This window comes from Abrus precatorius, unplaced genomic scaffold (genome assembly GCF_003935025.1).
Source record: "Abrus precatorius isolate BTA unplaced genomic scaffold, Abrus_2018 Scaffold7, whole genome shotgun sequence".
NCBI lineage: Eukaryota > Viridiplantae > Streptophyta > Magnoliopsida > Fabales > Fabaceae > Abrus > Abrus precatorius.
In genome coordinates, this window is record NW_020874417.1 from 35,390,406 (window position 1) to 35,406,821 (window position 16,416).

General features: G+C 33.1%; 2 protein-coding genes across 7 annotated transcripts; one reads left to right on the forward strand and one right to left on the reverse strand.

Annotated features, from left to right (window-relative positions):
- Positions 1 to 682: 682 nt before the first annotated feature.
- On the reverse strand, positions 683 to 8,928 carry LOC113872456. Of its 5 annotated transcripts, none has more exons than XM_027510021.1 (12): positions 8,621 to 8,928; positions 8,392 to 8,542; positions 8,045 to 8,199; positions 7,344 to 7,526; positions 6,865 to 6,940; positions 6,578 to 6,655; positions 5,143 to 5,228; positions 4,603 to 4,676; positions 3,421 to 3,466; positions 2,818 to 2,927; positions 2,546 to 2,720; positions 683 to 1,413 (listed from the first exon to the last, which is right to left on the reverse strand). In XM_027510021.1, exons 1-12 carry the CDS (start codon positions 8,879 to 8,881, stop codon positions 1,348 to 1,350), a joined length of 1,461 nt encoding a protein of 486 aa, XP_027365822.1. In that variant the 5' UTR covers positions 8,882 to 8,928; the 3' UTR covers positions 683 to 1,347. The 5 variants fall into 5 exon arrangements, with proteins under 5 accessions (XP_027365822.1, XP_027365823.1, XP_027365819.1 ...); XM_027510018.1 differs by having other exon boundaries at positions 711 to 1,097; XM_027510019.1 differs by having other exon boundaries at positions 781 to 1,097; positions 6,584 to 6,655.
- A 1,644-nt stretch (positions 8,929 to 10,572) lies between these two features.
- Positions 10,573 to 16,091, forward strand: LOC113872092 (chaperone protein dnaJ 15-like). Of its 2 annotated transcripts, none has more exons than XM_027509356.1 (11): positions 10,573 to 11,090; positions 11,631 to 11,754; positions 12,468 to 12,550; positions 12,629 to 12,740; positions 12,827 to 12,931; positions 13,042 to 13,092; positions 14,060 to 14,149; positions 14,233 to 14,341; positions 14,446 to 14,594; positions 14,682 to 14,735; positions 15,401 to 16,091. In XM_027509356.1, exons 1-11 carry the CDS (start codon positions 10,960 to 10,962, stop codon positions 15,635 to 15,637), a joined length of 1,245 nt encoding a protein of 414 aa, XP_027365157.1. In that variant the 5' UTR covers positions 10,573 to 10,959; the 3' UTR covers positions 15,638 to 16,091. The 2 variants fall into 2 exon arrangements, with proteins under 2 accessions (XP_027365157.1, XP_027365158.1); XM_027509357.1 differs by having other exon boundaries at positions 11,631 to 11,779; positions 15,401 to 15,963.
- Positions 16,092 to 16,416: the final 325 nt, after the last annotated feature.

The window sequence follows — 16,416 nt, forward strand, 5'->3', positions numbered from 1 at the left end:
TTATTAAACAAATAAATATATCCTATTATCATTTTTTTCAAACATTATTTAAAGTAGTATTTTAAGTTATTAACTTATAACTTACTATTTTTAAAAAAATTATCCTTGCTACTTAAAATTCTTCATTTACTGTCTTCTTTAATATATGCTCTTATTTTAGTTATCAGACTGTTTATATTATTTATGATTAGATTTAATAAAAAAAAATGATTATATTATTCTTCATTTTGATTATATTATTTATTGAAATAAAAGAAAATCAAAACTATCTTAAAAAAGTAAGATTATCGTTACTTAAGAATAATTTTTTGTCTCTCTCATTCCTTTCTTCTATATTTTTTACATCCAACAACTTAAAACATACTCATTTTATCTCTCTTTTTTCTTTAATCCAAATTCTTTCTTCTTTCAAAACATTCTCTTTCTCAAACCAATATCTCTTGGGGAGAAAGGGTCTGCATCTTTACCTAACCTAGGGGCATTACTCAGTATCCACTTCACCATGCCCAAATTATAATTCTAAAGCATGTTTTTCCACAGTACAAATTTTTATTTCCACGAAGACGGAATTTGAATGAGTTTACAAACAGGAGCTAAAACCATGGGAAAGCCTTGACTTTGCCGGAGCTTGGATGCCCAGGTGAGATGTTATTGAGTGATAAAGAAACACAAACCCACTTGAGACCAATCATTAGTAATCTGTTAATGTAAATTGCACCAAAAATAATATTAACACTCCTTCGAGTCCCTTCCACTCAATGGATGACAACCTCAGAACATTTCAAGCGCCTCTCAAGTTTCAAAGTACTCTTTCAGTAATATCATAGCATGTTACATCAAAGCTCACAATTTAAAATGTAGTTCGCATTCCTGCTTAACGATCAACAAACAGAATATAACTCTCCCAGAGACGTACACCATTCTATTTACTAAACTTTCTTTTGACAGTACAATACAGCAATGCCAGCCAGAACACCGGCAATAAGAAATGAAGATTTCCCTACTAGATGTAATAAACTTCCTCTAGTGTAAGCCCATATCCATCGAGATAGAAAATGCAGTCCACAGGTATCTTTGAACTTCTGGGTTGAAAAATCCTAAGGCAGACGCAGTATGTTCTGTCAGTTTCACGAGAGAATAAAAGCCAATCTCACAAGTAATTCCTCTCAGATTATCACAAGAGCTATATATCTTATACAGCTACTGCACAGAGTTCCCATTATCTAAGGCCACTTCAATGCAAATAATGTATTTTGAGGATAGAGCTACATATTTTCTCAAAAAAAATAAAATGCAACGGACGAAGCTGATAGGTAGTCTTGAGTAAGCCGGTGCAGCTCTTCAGAATTATAATTTACCCAGATTGTCAGCAAATGCAACCAAACTGGAATTGAAAGTTTCTAGAGAGAAATCCTGCACATTCTCACAAAAATTGTCCAAGTTTCATTCAATTTGGAATGGTATTAAGTCACTCATTTAAATATACTTGTTGAGCAATGTTCTCAAGAAACGATGGAGAATTGCAATTCCATGAATCATGCACAATTCTGCCAATAATTAATCGCTAATGAACACAAAAACATTGAGATGAAGGGAAGTAATATCCAAAATATGAAGCAGTGCTACATCTGGTTAGTGGTTTACCTAAGAGGGGAAAACAAAATTCTAGTAAAACAATTATCTTCCATAAGAGAAATGATAGACATGGATTTGTTATTTTCGATTGAGGGTAGATTAGACATTGATCAGAGTTATTCGACAGTTTCGGTAGCAGATTCTTCACTTTATTTGAACAGTCAGATGACAAACAGGTCATTTTCGAATTTTATTGAAATACAACAAAGCTTTTGTTATTTAAGGAAGAAAATAAAATAATGAATAAAGGAAGAAGGCCAAGAAAGGATGTAGTAAGAATCACGTGCATATCAAACACCAGCCAGGCAGCCAAGTCTCCAGGTTATTTTGCTGTTCCAATAAAACTATTTAAAAAAAATAAATAATATTATGAAAATAAATGTATCAGGCATAATATAATATTAAAAACATTAAAATAATGAAACAAAAGATATCATTAAATAAATAGCATGTTTTCAATCATTCATGTGCCGTTTCTATGAATTTCTTTTGTATGAAATAGTATTTCCATCGGTATAAATTACTGCACCTCAGCTTGATGCTAAGAAATATCAGGTTAATAGCACAAATGACTGACACACATACCAACCTAAGGCATGGATAAAAGTAATGTATAAATATAATTACGAGGATAAGCTATGATAAGATATAGTGTAATAAACAAATACTACACATTTTGAAAAACTTATGCATGACATAAAAGCACCAAGGCATAAAAAAGGAAAAAGTTCTCATTTTTAGAAAGATGCAGAGCTTGTGGTGAATATAAATGCCTACAGCCAAGCCGAGAAAGGTGAAAAAGGCCAAATTCCACAGGCAATGGATTTTTCACCCATAGATACTAAGAATTTCTCAAATAAAAGATAAGGGTGTTTAAAACTTAAAAAGCGTATTAGTCATTAGTCATTACCTTTGGTAACTTATGTTGCTGGGCTAGATGATCCACATGGAGCCTCACATTTGATGATGCAGCAACCCAGGCACGGTGGTCAACATCAGAATATACATACGCTACAATGTCAAACAAAGTTTTTGCTCCACCTTCAATCGCTTTTAAGATATTAGCTTCTCTACTCCTACGATTCCTGAAAATAATGACAACAATCCATTCAGTGACTCCGACATAAAATATCAACTGTTAACTTGTTCGGTCAAAAGAAGGAAGTGATTGATTATTGATACTTTAAATATCCACACAGCATATGCTTTGGCCAGAGATTAACTCTCCCATGCATTGGTATTAAAGCATGTGGTGAAAGCTCCAGAAATCTGTATGTGGTTTGGAAGTATTCCTGCAAATGACAATAATATTGAGCGAAAGTACATCTAATGCACTCAGAGACAAATACAAAAATTAAGTAAAGGAGGGTAAATAATAAAGAAACTTCAATGTAAGTAGTTATATCATTTGGTATGTACTAAAGATATCTTTAGTTAATTGTTAGAGACTACTTTTTTTAAGACAAATATATTACCAAAATAAATTATAACCTCCTTCCTAGCCAATATACTAAAAGAACAACTATCTACTAATGGTGTTGATGATCCTATATATATATACATAATTATATTACTAAATAATAAACTATTTTTTCATTTAAAAAACTCTATACATATATATTTTTTAAAAAAGATTTTGGGAGTGTAAGGGCCCACTCTTACCCCCTTGGATCTGCCACTGAACACTGGTATTATAAACATTATTTTCTTTTAACTATGGTTACTTTGTTAAAGTGTACGTCATTCTCTAAATTGCAGGGGATGCAACATTAATTTCACACTTACAGTCATATTTCCACCAGAAGTTATGTCCAAGACAGCACTTCCTTGACTGAAACAAAGTGAATCATTATGTTAGTAGAGCATAGTAATTAACAAAAGATTCTTAGAAAATATTGGAAGTACAAAGAGTAAATCAGACAGCTTCGACATTGAATAACATGACACATATTTTGGCATGCCAAATAATTTCTTTCTCTAAAATCAAAACTAGGTAGACACCTACTCAGTCCCTCATCAAGTTTGAGAAGAGGAATTTTGCAAAGGTAAGTCTACCAGATTGATCTTTTTATAATAATCCTATCTCGTATTTTCTTCTCCTTATATCTGTATGTCTTCAATAAATTCATTGATCTAGAAATAAAAGAAGGAAAACTCAATAGTCTAATGGACTGAAACTTCATCAACTTGTTAATAAACATTATTTTGGTTTTTTTTATAAAATAAGGAGATAATTAGTAATTAGAATAACTACTGCATAAACAATTCCCAGGCATTTCAAAAAAAGGCATCATAACCAAAAAATATGTAAACAATTGGATCAGAAAATAATAAAAATTGCAAGAATGATGAACCTTTATTGAAGATGAAACACCCTCAATCTTTCTCTAGAACAGAGAATTCCTATTAAAAACAGAGAAGGGATATAAAAGGTAACAAAATACAAGTATTCCAGGACCTTTGACAGCCTGGTCTCTCCTCCTCACTTCTATGAATTACCTAAAAGTAACTCTCTCTCACTTCCTTATTTATAACAGACTCTTTCACTCTCCCACTTCCTTATTTATATCAATATAATTGCCTTCCCCCATTACCTTATTTTTAGCAGTATAACTGCCTTCACTAATTCTCCCTTATATAAAACCTCATTAACCAAGGTAGTCCACATGAATCGGGCCTTACTTTATTTCTCCTACAATACACCTCTTTTATTGGAGATATAACAAAATAGTTCACTACAATTTCAGGTCTACAAGACTACAACGGTCAAAATGTCCAACTACAACATTATTCCAGATAACGTATTCAAATGTGAAGAAAGTTTTACAACCATACAAACATGCATAAATAGTTAAATACATAAATATACATGAAATAATGTTTATGCATATGATAAGAAAAATTGTGTGCATAATTCAATTTGAAATTTGCTTCATGTATGATCCATAATATTGTTTTGAATCTTACCCCACACAATGATCACCTACAATCAAGGAATGAGTATTCACATGAAGCAGCGCCATATGACCATCTGTATGTCCCTGAATCGAATAAAATTTCCAAATTTAGCAGAAAATATGTGCAATTTTACAGAGAACAATTATTTTCTCACCACACTAATGACCTCAATACAAACTCATGTTAAGAATTCAAGTAATATTTAATATAGATTGAGATATAGTTCATTTATTTTGTCAAGAAGTCAAGAATCAATTTGACTTTGAAGCAGGGACAAAGCACAGGTTCACTGTTTGAAGAAACTACCTTGAGAACGAATTCAACCTTAAAGCTTTACCTACTAAAATAAGACACATGAATGATTTTTTATGTGCATCTCTAACAGATCTTTTGTGAAAGTTTTCTGTCCTATACGGTAATGTTAAAATAGTGGATGTGTCATTACCTGGTCATACATCTTAAACACAAATTTCAAATTTATATGGAAAATATGATCTAGAAAAATTGAAGTCATTGCAAGCCAACTAGTATTATGAATGCAAAAACTACCGGTGCAAAAATAGCTCTCAATGTCTGACCACCAACGTAAATGTCTTCATCTCCTGTAACTGAGGTATAGCCAAGTGACCAATCATCTGTAATCATGGAATATTGGTTTAATGACTAGGTGAAGTTTTATTCTAGGTACGTCAGGGCAGAACCTAAGAATCTAAAGGAAAATTAGAAACTAATCTGAAAAAAACAAATCATAAAAATTGAAATAACAACATATGTTTGTGTATCCTAGTTTTATGTACTGTTAAACTTTAGACCAACTCTTTCAGAATCAAAAGGAAGAAAAATATCACTCTCTACTTTCATTATTTTGTTTTCTAGTGAAATTGAAGGATAGATAGCCAAGGATTGCATTGTATGTCAGGTATGCAAATTTAATTGTAAATTGTCTCTAATATGCAGAGAAGAATGACAGTAGCAGTGCTTTATAAAAGCATACAAAATGCATGAAAATGCTAGAAAATTCAGGAGATGAAAGAGAATTCACTCACAGTCAATCTGGAACCATAAATTTTGGAAACTAGTTTCATTTTTTTGTAAGGAAAGTTATTAAACAAAATTGATTTAACATTGAAAACCTTAAAGAAAAATTTGTGTGTACACATAAAAATCTGCTCCAAATCTGGTGGAAATGTAATGAGTGGATAATTTGTTTCCATTTAATTTTTTCATGGTTTGAATTGATGATTTTGCACTTATTAGATTTTCAGAGGGAGAAATTATATTATTCAAGTAATGGGAAGGAAAGAGAAATAAAATAAAGCAAATTAAATTTATCTGTGATATGTTCCAAAGATGAAAAATAATTGGCAATTCAATCCAAATCATTTAAAAAAGAGTTGGGAATTGGCTTCTTAAATCAAATCAAATCCATTTTTTAATGAATGGTTCCAAGCATGATGTTAGAATTCTAATCCTCGGCACCTAATCATAAAATATCAATATCCAACCCACAAAAAAAATGCAACAAGCTGAACTGCTACTGCTTTTTCTTTCTGGAAATTTCACCACCAACCACAGTATCTAGACACTTATAACATAAAACCACATCAGACCTTTAACATCTCTTGCCCAACATATAAATAGCAACAAAGAGAATTATCATGACTCATGAGTACTAATCCAGATGTTACCAAAAGTTGGGTTTTGCAAGTTTAGCGTGACAATTCTAAGATTCATACCAAAGTCATGATCTATATGTCTTTTACTCAAAACCAAGATTTCTATGAAATTTCATGATAGATACAACATATATTTTATTTCACCATGAGTGTTTGTTCTTTAGTTTCTAGTTGGTGTAGTTTTATTATACTTCATCTGCTCTAGTTGCATAATTATTTAATTAACACAAAATTAAGAAAGAAAATACAAATTTGCAAACACTATCAAAGAACATTATTGAAATGAAAACAAAAACTAACATTATAACCTCTACTTATGCGACGCATGGTATTTTCATGTGCTAACAAAATGGCATCAGGATTCCACTTCTGGATAACTGAGAGACCTGTCATAAAGGGTGAAAATATATTTGAAATGTAAGTTTCCAAGTACAAGAGTATATCCATTACAGGCAATAGCATGTAATGATTTTGTTTTTTCAAAGCAGGAAAAAGAGATTATTATAATAACTGCCTCACCATTCACCACTATACCTTGCAGCATAACTACCTTAAAAATATTACACAGGTCAATGAAGTTTCAGCAAAGACTCACCTTCTACATGATCAGGATGATGATGGGTGACAAAGACCACTAGTCGTCTTGGCAAAGCAGTAACAACTTTCTTTAGCTGATAATTAGAGAGCAGCATGTTAAGGTATAATTGATGAGGAAAACAAATTTCAAAACCAGATAATTTGAAAATTAACCACACATAGAAGGTAAGATATAGGGAATGGGGAAAGAATCATCAAAAGTATATCTCCAGGAAAATTTCTTGAAAAGTCACATGACTTGCATTTAAGTAGCAAAAGTTCAAATGAATGGGACTTGTTTCTGCTTTTGCTGTCAATAAGTAGCGTCAATCTAGATTAAGACAGCCAAATCAGCATGATCTAGTAAGAAGAAATTATGAAATGCATCCCACAAAAATGCATGAAGATGGAATAGAAAACAGAGGGGTAAAAGATGACTCAAAGGCCACAATGTCATGGACCAACTGCAAAAGCTTGGATGTTATGTGGAAGAAATACCTCTCCATGGAATTCTGATAGACATCCTGGATCAACTATTAGTGCATCTCCATGTGCAATAAAACTATTCTCCTCTGAATCATTTGGAACATTCTCAGGTGCAAACACCACCAAATTTGTTGTGTGAAAAGGCTTTGTTGTCCTACTTCCCATGGGTATAAGTGTAACACCAGGCGGGTACTCCTAAAATTGTATAAAAAAACCTTCATTTTGCACCAGATTATTAACATAATGACTTCAAAAAATAAAAATTCAGCTTCCTATTTCTCCTTTCTTTGCACACAAATATCAAACTGCAGCTATGATCTCTGACCAAATAGTTTAAGATATAAATTGAGTTGCTGAAATATAACACTGTGTTGCTCATCTGGAGGATTTTTTTTTTTTCCCTTTTAACCATAAGCAGTTAACAAAAAGGGTGAGCACATTCGCCAGTGAATATGTATGAGAGCAGTGAAAATCTAGTAAACAAATCATATGCCAAATCTGAACACTAGAACCTTGCCTAAGAATAAAAAGATTTAGAAAATGACATTATTTGGGAGGTGGGAGGGGGCATCATTGATTCAATATCCATAGAGGTTGATATCCCTTTAGAACAAAAGACAGTCTGGAATATTAACAAAAAGCTTCTCCAATATTATTGCTTCCAGATTTATTTCAAAATTTGCAATTCCCAAGGAATTTTAAAGAAAGCAAACCTGATACTGTATAGCAGGAGGGACTTTCCATTTTGTAGAGATAGATGATTCATTTATAAGGCCAACAACTACCAATGGTCCAACACGATCCCCATGTGGTTTCACTTCCAGAAGCCAGTTAAGACAGCTTTGGACAGACATCCATTTAAAGGAATCTGTATAGAGTTATAGACTTCAAAAATTAATCACAAATATTGTTGACATACCATGGAATTAAAATTTTTTAAAAAAAAAGTTAAAGACATTAACAATGATTGAATCTAAACCCAAACATAAATCATCTGCGAATAAATATGATGATGATAACTTGCAACGTCAACTACGACAAACTTGAAAAGCAAGCAAACCTCTAAAGTTCTTGTCCTCAGGTGCTACCAATTTTCCGATAATGAAGACTGTGTTAACGGGGAAATCTGGTCCAAACGCAGCTTCCTTCACATACTTATGGAACTTCCATCCTCCCCTTTCAACCGCCTCAAACCCTAATCGTCCATACACCTAATAACAAAACCGTTTAACTTCATCATCATCAAAGCATATTAAAAACTCAAAACATCCAAAATTGAAGGACACTACCTCGTTAAGAGCCGCACGGATGTCGAATTCCCTCAGACTGAAGTCCTCCGAATGCGAGCCCACAACTTCCACCTCAACCGGGAGTTGCGACTCTGCTTGCTGCGAGTTCAACTGCGCCGCGGGCAAGTCCCAGAGATCGGAATCCACGAAAGAATCGTATTCTTCATCGTTGAATTTGGGAGGGTGCGACTGCTTCACGAGCAGAAACTCACTGTCGTTTGACGGGTTTTCAATGATCAAAGCGAGTCTGTGAGCTGCCATTGCCAAAGGAACCGTTAATGGATTGAGTTCACAGGGGGAGTGAAGTTCAGAAGCTAATTTCACGTGGGAGAACTAATAAGAAAATTAATAATAAAGTATGCATTTATTGCAATTTAATTTTTTAAAAAAAGTAGCTACTAATTTGTCAACAAAAATTAAAAAATCACCGTAGGTTAGACCATTTTTACAACTACATGTGATTTGGAATTTGATTCCTAACGAATTTTGTTAAATATTGAGAGAATTGATTCAGCCAGCTTTAATAATTAATAATTATTTTTCAAATTTAAAATTGTTCTAAACAATTTTAAATTTGAAAAATAATTATTAATTGAAGAGTGGGTGGGCCAATCCAAGAGTGGGTGGAAAGTTATGGCATATGGTACGGCTGAAAAGTATTGAAATTGAAATTTGGACCTCCCCAAACAAATTTCAAATCATGGTTCCCTTCAATATCAAACATTGTATAATTCCCCTAGTTTGAGCCAAATATCCGTGTGAATATCCACGAAGCTACGATTCATGCTACAACTAAAAGATATGGTATGGTGAAAAATGTCGATGGGGTTTTAGGGTTTTATTCCTACCATGCTAACTGTGGCTTCAATAAAATGTCCATATCATAATGCAATCTATATATATATGTAGTTAATTTTAAAAGTGTAAAATCTTAATCTTATTTTTTAAAATAGTTAATAATTTTAAAATATAATTTCTGAAAGTGTGAAATTTTAAATTTCAAAATTGATTTAATCATAAAAATTTGTTTCTATAAGTGTAAAAACTTAATTTTAGAAACTTTGATAGTGTAAAAACATAAAGTTAAAAAATAATTAAATTCTAAAAATTTATAGAATCCAAACTCTGAGCTATTGAACACGGTTTTGTGGAAGCATTTCGTTTGATTTTTAGGGAGCCAACATTTTCCCGTAGATATGTTGTAGTGGTGGTTGACATTTTACGTGTCATTTTGTCTCACATTATTACTTAGATAAGCCTACGAAAGTGTTGATTTTCTTGCCAATTCCCTCCCATATGGAACTCTTGCTGCTGCTCACTGACTCGCGTGAAAACACATATTAGGATGTAATATTGCCAAATACATAACACTATTTTTTGTTTTAACATCTATGCTTGTATTATTTTACAAAAATATTATATTTAGTTTTTTTAAAATGTATACGGCTTGAAGACTGTATATATTCCTTTTATTATTTTGTCGGTTTGTGTCAATGATATATAATTATTGATTTTTGTCTCTTCATATTGTTACTATATTTAAATAAAATTATGAAGACTAATTTGTAATTTTTTAATATAGGCACTAAATATATATATTTTTCATTTATAAACCAAAACGAAAAAGCAAGTAAAATATCAAAACTAAAACTATAGTTTAATCAAACGTCTTTTAACTATATTTTTATTCATATAAATAGTTTTATTTTTAGAATTTGAGATTCTTTCACCCAGACCAACAAGTGTTTGACAAAAATTTGTAAAATTTTAAAAATAAATTTAAACTAACACTGTATATAATACAATAATGTTTCTAGCTAAATAAGTTTACAAAAATCAGCGAATGAAAAAACTAGAGTTAAAAGTTGGGTCTCATTAAATCTGGCCTTGACCCTTGACCTTGAGCAATCCTAATTAAACTAAAATAAACAAATAAAAATATAAAAAAGGGCGTCGTCTTACAGTGATACTAATTACCATTACAGAGGCCACCTCCACCGGACACAATCGCGTTTCTCTCTTTCTTTCTGCAAATTCAAAACCCAATCTCAGTCTTTTCCTTTCTCATTTCGTTCGTTTCTAGATTGACCTGACGAACGCAGATCCCAAATTCCCACCTCGCAAAATTTCTACTTTTTCTCATTCCGAGGTCCCATGACCGATCCAATGGCGCTTTGAATCGCGTGCCTTTCTCCTTCGGTGGGAACATCTTATTGCCTTGAATTCGGTTATTGGAGCAGTTGGGTCGATGAGCAACATGTCACACTAGTTTTCGAAATCCAAAAGGTCGTTTTCTTGGCTGCCTTGTGTTTGAAGAGAGAAAGGGGTAACACTAGCAAATGGGGATGGGTTCGAAGATGGAAGGACCATCTACCCCAGCAATTCGACGTGACCCATATGAGGTTTTATCCGTGTCGCGGGACTCCACCGATCAAGAAATAAAAACGGCTTATAGAAAGCTTGCCCTTAAGTGCGTTTTCTTCTTCTTTCATCTTCTATCTTTTCCATTTTTTTTTCTGATTATTATTTTCGTTTTTAATTCTTAATTGGGTCGTGTGTCTTTTTCTTTTACCTTCGAATTTTCATCTGAGTACTTGCAGATGTGGTTCTGTTTGTTTTGGAAGTTGCGGTTTTTCGTTTGCTTCAAGTGTGTTAGGTCTTTTTTTTGGTGATTTACTTTCCCCTGTAAATGGAACAGTGTCAAGATTATTGGATTCCAGAATTGAGATAAAATAATTGAAGAACCTTTGCGGGTCATGTGATGAACATTCTTATTTAATCTAGTGAGTTGTAACTTTACATGTTAAAGAGTGTACTGAATCCAGGCATGGGAATGTGGGTGATAAGAGGAAGATCAAATCAGTTAAACAAATATACAGATATTGATGTCAGCCTTTTGTTCTGGATTTTGTAGAATTAAGGGGTTTGTTTACTTATTTTCTGGTAAAGAATGACGATTATGATAATAAATACGTTTGGGATTTTTTACATATGTCTATACGATTGACAGGTATCACCCTGACAAGAATGCCAGCAATCCTGAAGCTTCAGAGCTATTTAAAGAGGTTGCATATTCTTATAGTATCTTGTCTGACCCAGAAAAGAGAAGGCAGTATGACAGCGCTGGATTTGAGGTCCCCTTCTTATTGTCCTTCCCATGTGAATCTAAAGCCCTGTTTCTCTCCCTTTTTTTTTCTGTTTATCTTTTCCAATCCTTCCTACCGTATGAAAACAAAAAATATGGTTTGTGACATTGATGAAATCTAAGTTATCAGGGCAAATAGAGAAGAAATGCATTGCTTGACTAGTTTTAGCTGTATTTTTCAGAGGAGCATGTTTTAACATCTTACTTTTCTTGTGATGAATAATTGAACCTACAAGATTATCTCATGCTTTCAACATGTACATCTCTGGAGAGAGGGGCTGAAGCAGTCATGTTACCTGCCTGCAACTTCAAATCCAAGGGGATTGCATATCTATGCTTATTATATTTATTTAACCAAGTTTGAATTTCATGCATGTTAGTTGTGAAGTTATGGTCATTTGTTTCAGTACCAGTTTCTTGTCCATATGTGCTGTTTGTTGTTTTCCAATCTTGGTTTCTTTGGTAGAATATTATCTTTGCCATCAATTCATCTATCCATCTTCTTTGTTCTGGCGTGGCAAATCTTGAAAATTTAAGTTTAATCAGTATTATGCTCTTCTTATGGGTGTAATAAATTGTTTGTTTTATGTATTATTGCTGTATAAATTTCTGTAAAGCTTTTTTAATGTTTCAGTTCATATTCTTCTTGATATAGTCCTATTGATATGCAACATTCTGAGATATTTTGCCAATACATTTCAGGCACTTGATGCTGACAGCATGGACATGGAAATTGATCTGTCTAATCTTGGGACTGTGAACACGATGTTTGCAGCTTTATTCAGGTGTGAATTTAGTACATGACTGCATGTTTTCAGACTTTCCTTTGCTTTGCTTTGTTTTTTATTCTTTTTTGTTTGTAGCAAATTGGGTGTCCCTATCAAGACTACCATTTCAGCTAATGTTCTTGAAGAAGCTCTGAATGGAACAGTTACAGTCAGACCACTTCCAATAGGAACATCAGTTAGTGGAAAGGTTCTTACATTCTTCATGATTGTTGAACCAATACAGTACTCTTCCTAGTGATGTATTTGTTCCACTTATGTCACAATTTGTTGCAGGTAGAAAAGCAATGTGCTCATTTTTTCGGTGTGACAATAAATGAGCAGCAAGCTGAGTCAGGCATTGTAATAAGAGTTACTTCAACTGCACAAAGCAAATTCAAGGTATCACTTATGCCTTTATTATAACAATTCCTCTGTCTTTGTCCATCTGTTGTAATTTTGCTTCTGGTTAACAAGGTATTGGATTGTAATATTGAAGGCTAATTTTTCAGTTACTTTACTTTGAACAAGACGCAAATGGTGGCTATGGTTTGGCATTACAGGTAATATTTTTTGTTTTAGTTCTTATATGCTCAGTCCCTCCTACCCCTTTGACTGGTTGGTTTAATGGATAACAAATAGAAGTGACTATACCTACAATGAGTGGGTTGACATGGTAAGCCTTGTCAACCACTTAGAATAAGAACGAGAGTATAAATGTTGTGAAACCAGCTCATGTAGAATGCCACATAACCCTTGGGAGTTAAAATCTAGTGTTTGTTTAATTGTGAGTGTGTCTCTAGAATATTAACTATGTTACATGAATATGAGTACGGTAATGGTTCCTGGTACGGATACAGGTGTGCAACACAACAATTTTTAAAAATTACAGATACAAGTATACTAACATTTTTTAAATAGTATAAACAAATATAAAACATTTTTAGATTTTTGTGAAAATATTCTGAATAAAAAAACTTAACGAACTTGAATATCATTTCACAAGCAAAGATGAATAGGTTTGATTAAATAAAGAAATAAAAATGGGAAAATTGAGAGAAAGGTAAAAGAATCCCTAAATTTACTGGAAAACTGTCATTTTTTTGGAAGTAAAATGGTCCAGCTAGAACGTAAGGCATAACTGGCTATGTCTTAGGTCATACTCATGATTTAATGTTGACTACCCTTTAAGCCTTTTGTCTTGTGACACTTCTGCTTCTCATCTGGACAAAACCAGTTTCCCAAAAATGTCAATGTTTGCAAATCATGTCTAGCAGCTGGATTATGTAAAGTGGATGCTAGGTTCAAAAGTCAGAGAAACACACAACATAAACATTAGTTGAGAGAGCTTTGCTGGCCTGCAACCAGTTGTTTGTATGGATAATGTTAAAGATACACTATGTGAATAGATGTTAAGCTTGATCTGTAGTCTGTACAAATTGCAACTAGTTATTTATTGATGCAGTACTTGTGCAATCACAACTGGGTGTATATTTAGTTGATATTGTATGTCACTGTCTTTCTATGCAGGAAGATAGTGAGAAGACTGGCAAGGCGACATCTGCAGGAATGTATTTCTTACATTTTCAAGTGTATAGAATGGATTCAACGGTGAATGCGGTATGAAAATTATGTTCATTAGGTTTCTTTTTCATTGATGGGCTGTTTGGAAACCGGTGGTTACTGTAAGTGCTCTGGTGCAGTTAGCGATGGCCAAGGATCCTGAAGGGGCTTTCTTTAAGAGGTTGGAAGGTCTTCAACCTTGTGAAGTCTCGGAACTAAGGCCTGGCACTCATATATTTGCTGTTTATGGTCTGAATAATTTATTTTTTTCATTCCTCCTTTGCTAGATTGGGTTATTTTTTGTGTAATCTGTTTAAGTTACATCCACCTTGATTCAAGTTGATGTTGTTTAGGAGATAACTTCTTTAAGACTGCTAGCTATACGATTGAGGCTGTATGTGCAAAATCATATGAAGATACCACCCAAAAACTTAAGGACATTGAGGCCCAAATTTTAAGAAAAAGGAATGAACTCCGTCAATTTGAATCAGAATATAGAAAGGTTATTAGTTTCTTTAGTCACTCATGGTTTAAACTTTAGGGTTTGTTTTGAGACACTTATAGTGCTGTTCCTCTTGATATTTTTCAGGCTTTGGCACGCTATCAGGAAGTGACAGACAGATACACTAAAGAAAAACAATCTGTGCGTTCTTTCAACTTCTGCTACAGTTACATGACAAGAGTATATCTAGAAATGCACACGCTTGCATTCTTTTCAATAATAATTTTGCCCACAACTGATAATGAGTTGAAAATATCCATAACTGTTTCATTAAGTTTTGGCAAGCTAGATTGTTTGCAATTTTTTCTCACCTGGAACGTCTGGCTGAACAAAATAGGACCCGTAAGTAGTAATTATAAATGTATAATTTTAGAAGGGGGAAAGGATCCATCCATAAATGGGAGAAATGAAACAATTCAACTATTGTGCCATAAGATGCTCATCTTAGGTTTTGTCTTTGATTACGTTATCATGTGACCATGTAGTCAATTCCAAAAAATTTATTATTTTAATAGTTAACCTATTAATGTGCTCCTAAATCCAATAGTTACTGATACTTAGATTTCTTCTGTCATTGAACAATAGGATACGTTCATGTTGGAGAGAGAGAGAGAGACATTTTTTATCAAATATAATTTGTAGGTGCTATAGTCACTCATGGTGGGTCCTTATTTAATGAATATTGTGTGTGTGTCTCACTATCTCCCTCTCCCCAACATAATCATATGAATGTTTTCAAATTCTAGTTACTTACCTCTTAGTATGTCTTTGCGACCTTACTGAGGCTTATCTGCATTGGCACCCAGGTGGACGAGCTTCTGAAACAAAGGGACAGTATCCATTCTTCCTTCACCATTGTGAAGTCAACCAGTATCAGTGCAAGTGGTAGTAATTTAAGCAATGGAAGTTCTAGCAGAATATCTGGTGAAGATTCCAAAGTTGAGAGCCCTGGGGAAGATGGAGGGTCAGATGGCAAGGATAAATCAGGCAAAAAGAAATGGTTTAACCTTAATCTTAAAGGTTCTGATAAGAGATTGATTTAAAATACACTTGGATTTTGCATGTCTCTATTATTCAGCTTGAGTGTCAGTCGTGGCATCAAACTTATAGCAGCAGCCTGCGGATATTTGGATTGCAGTTTATGTCTGGAACACTTTCGTTTGCTTGCATGGTTACACCTTGCTGTAAACTGGTTGGTTAATTGTTCATTGGTATGTGATGAATTCAAAGGTATACAGTATATGTCTCTTACTGTTTCCGATATTTTTGGACTCCAACAAACCAAGACTCGCATCATCCAATTACCTTGTAGCATCCTGAACATTTATAAATTTTTTATATTGTAATTTTTAATGATATATTCATTCTTGTAACGGTTTCTTTCTTTTTCCTTGCTCTTTATATTCTGATACAGCAGGCTCTTTGAACAAGATAAATAAATTGTGTAGATATGACTTAGTTTCATATTTTAAAGACTTAACTACATTTTTAGTGCCTGAAATTTTTTGCATGATTTAGGGAGTGTTTGACAATACTAACAGATTAGCCAGGATAAAATTTGAAGAGCTAATTAATAGAATTAAAAGAATTTGATAAAATTAGTCGTTGAACTAACTGGTAAATGCAAAATAACAGATAAAGACAATTTTTAGTTCAGAATTTGAAATTTAGTAATATTTTAGTTTTACTCTTATTTAGTAATATTTTTATTAAACAACTAAAATAATATGAATTTGTATTATTATTTTGATGACTACCGATGAACATACCTTTAATTGTTAAAGTATAGAGACTGATATTTTTTTATCGTGCAATTTTTTAG

What these genes read in the sequence shown, in the direction of transcription:
- LOC113872456 (XM_027510018.1), bottom strand. Translation starts at nt 8,881, where the DNA reads ATGGCAGCTCACAGACTCGCTTTGATCATTGAAAACCCGTCAAACGAC. An exon ending in TCATCCTGATCATGTAGAAG is followed by an intron (nt 6,656 to 6,864) that starts GTGAGTCTTTGC and finishes CCTTTATGACAG; the next exon opens with GTCTCTCAGTTATCCAGAAG. An exon ending in CTTCTGGTGGAAATATGACT is followed by an intron (nt 2,928 to 3,420) that starts GTAAGTGTGAAA and finishes TGTCATTTGCAG; the next exon opens with GAATACTTCCAAACCACATA.
- LOC113872092 (XM_027509356.1), top strand. Translation starts at nt 10,960, where the DNA reads ATGGGGATGGGTTCGAAGATGGAAGGACCATCTACCCCAGCAATTCGA. An exon ending in ATGACAGCGCTGGATTTGAG is followed by an intron (nt 11,755 to 12,467) that starts GTCCCCTTCTTA and finishes AATACATTTCAG; the next exon opens with GCACTTGATGCTGACAGCAT. An exon ending in TCATATATTTGCTGTTTATG is followed by an intron (nt 14,342 to 14,445) that starts GTCTGAATAATT and finishes GATGTTGTTTAG; the next exon opens with GAGATAACTTCTTTAAGACT.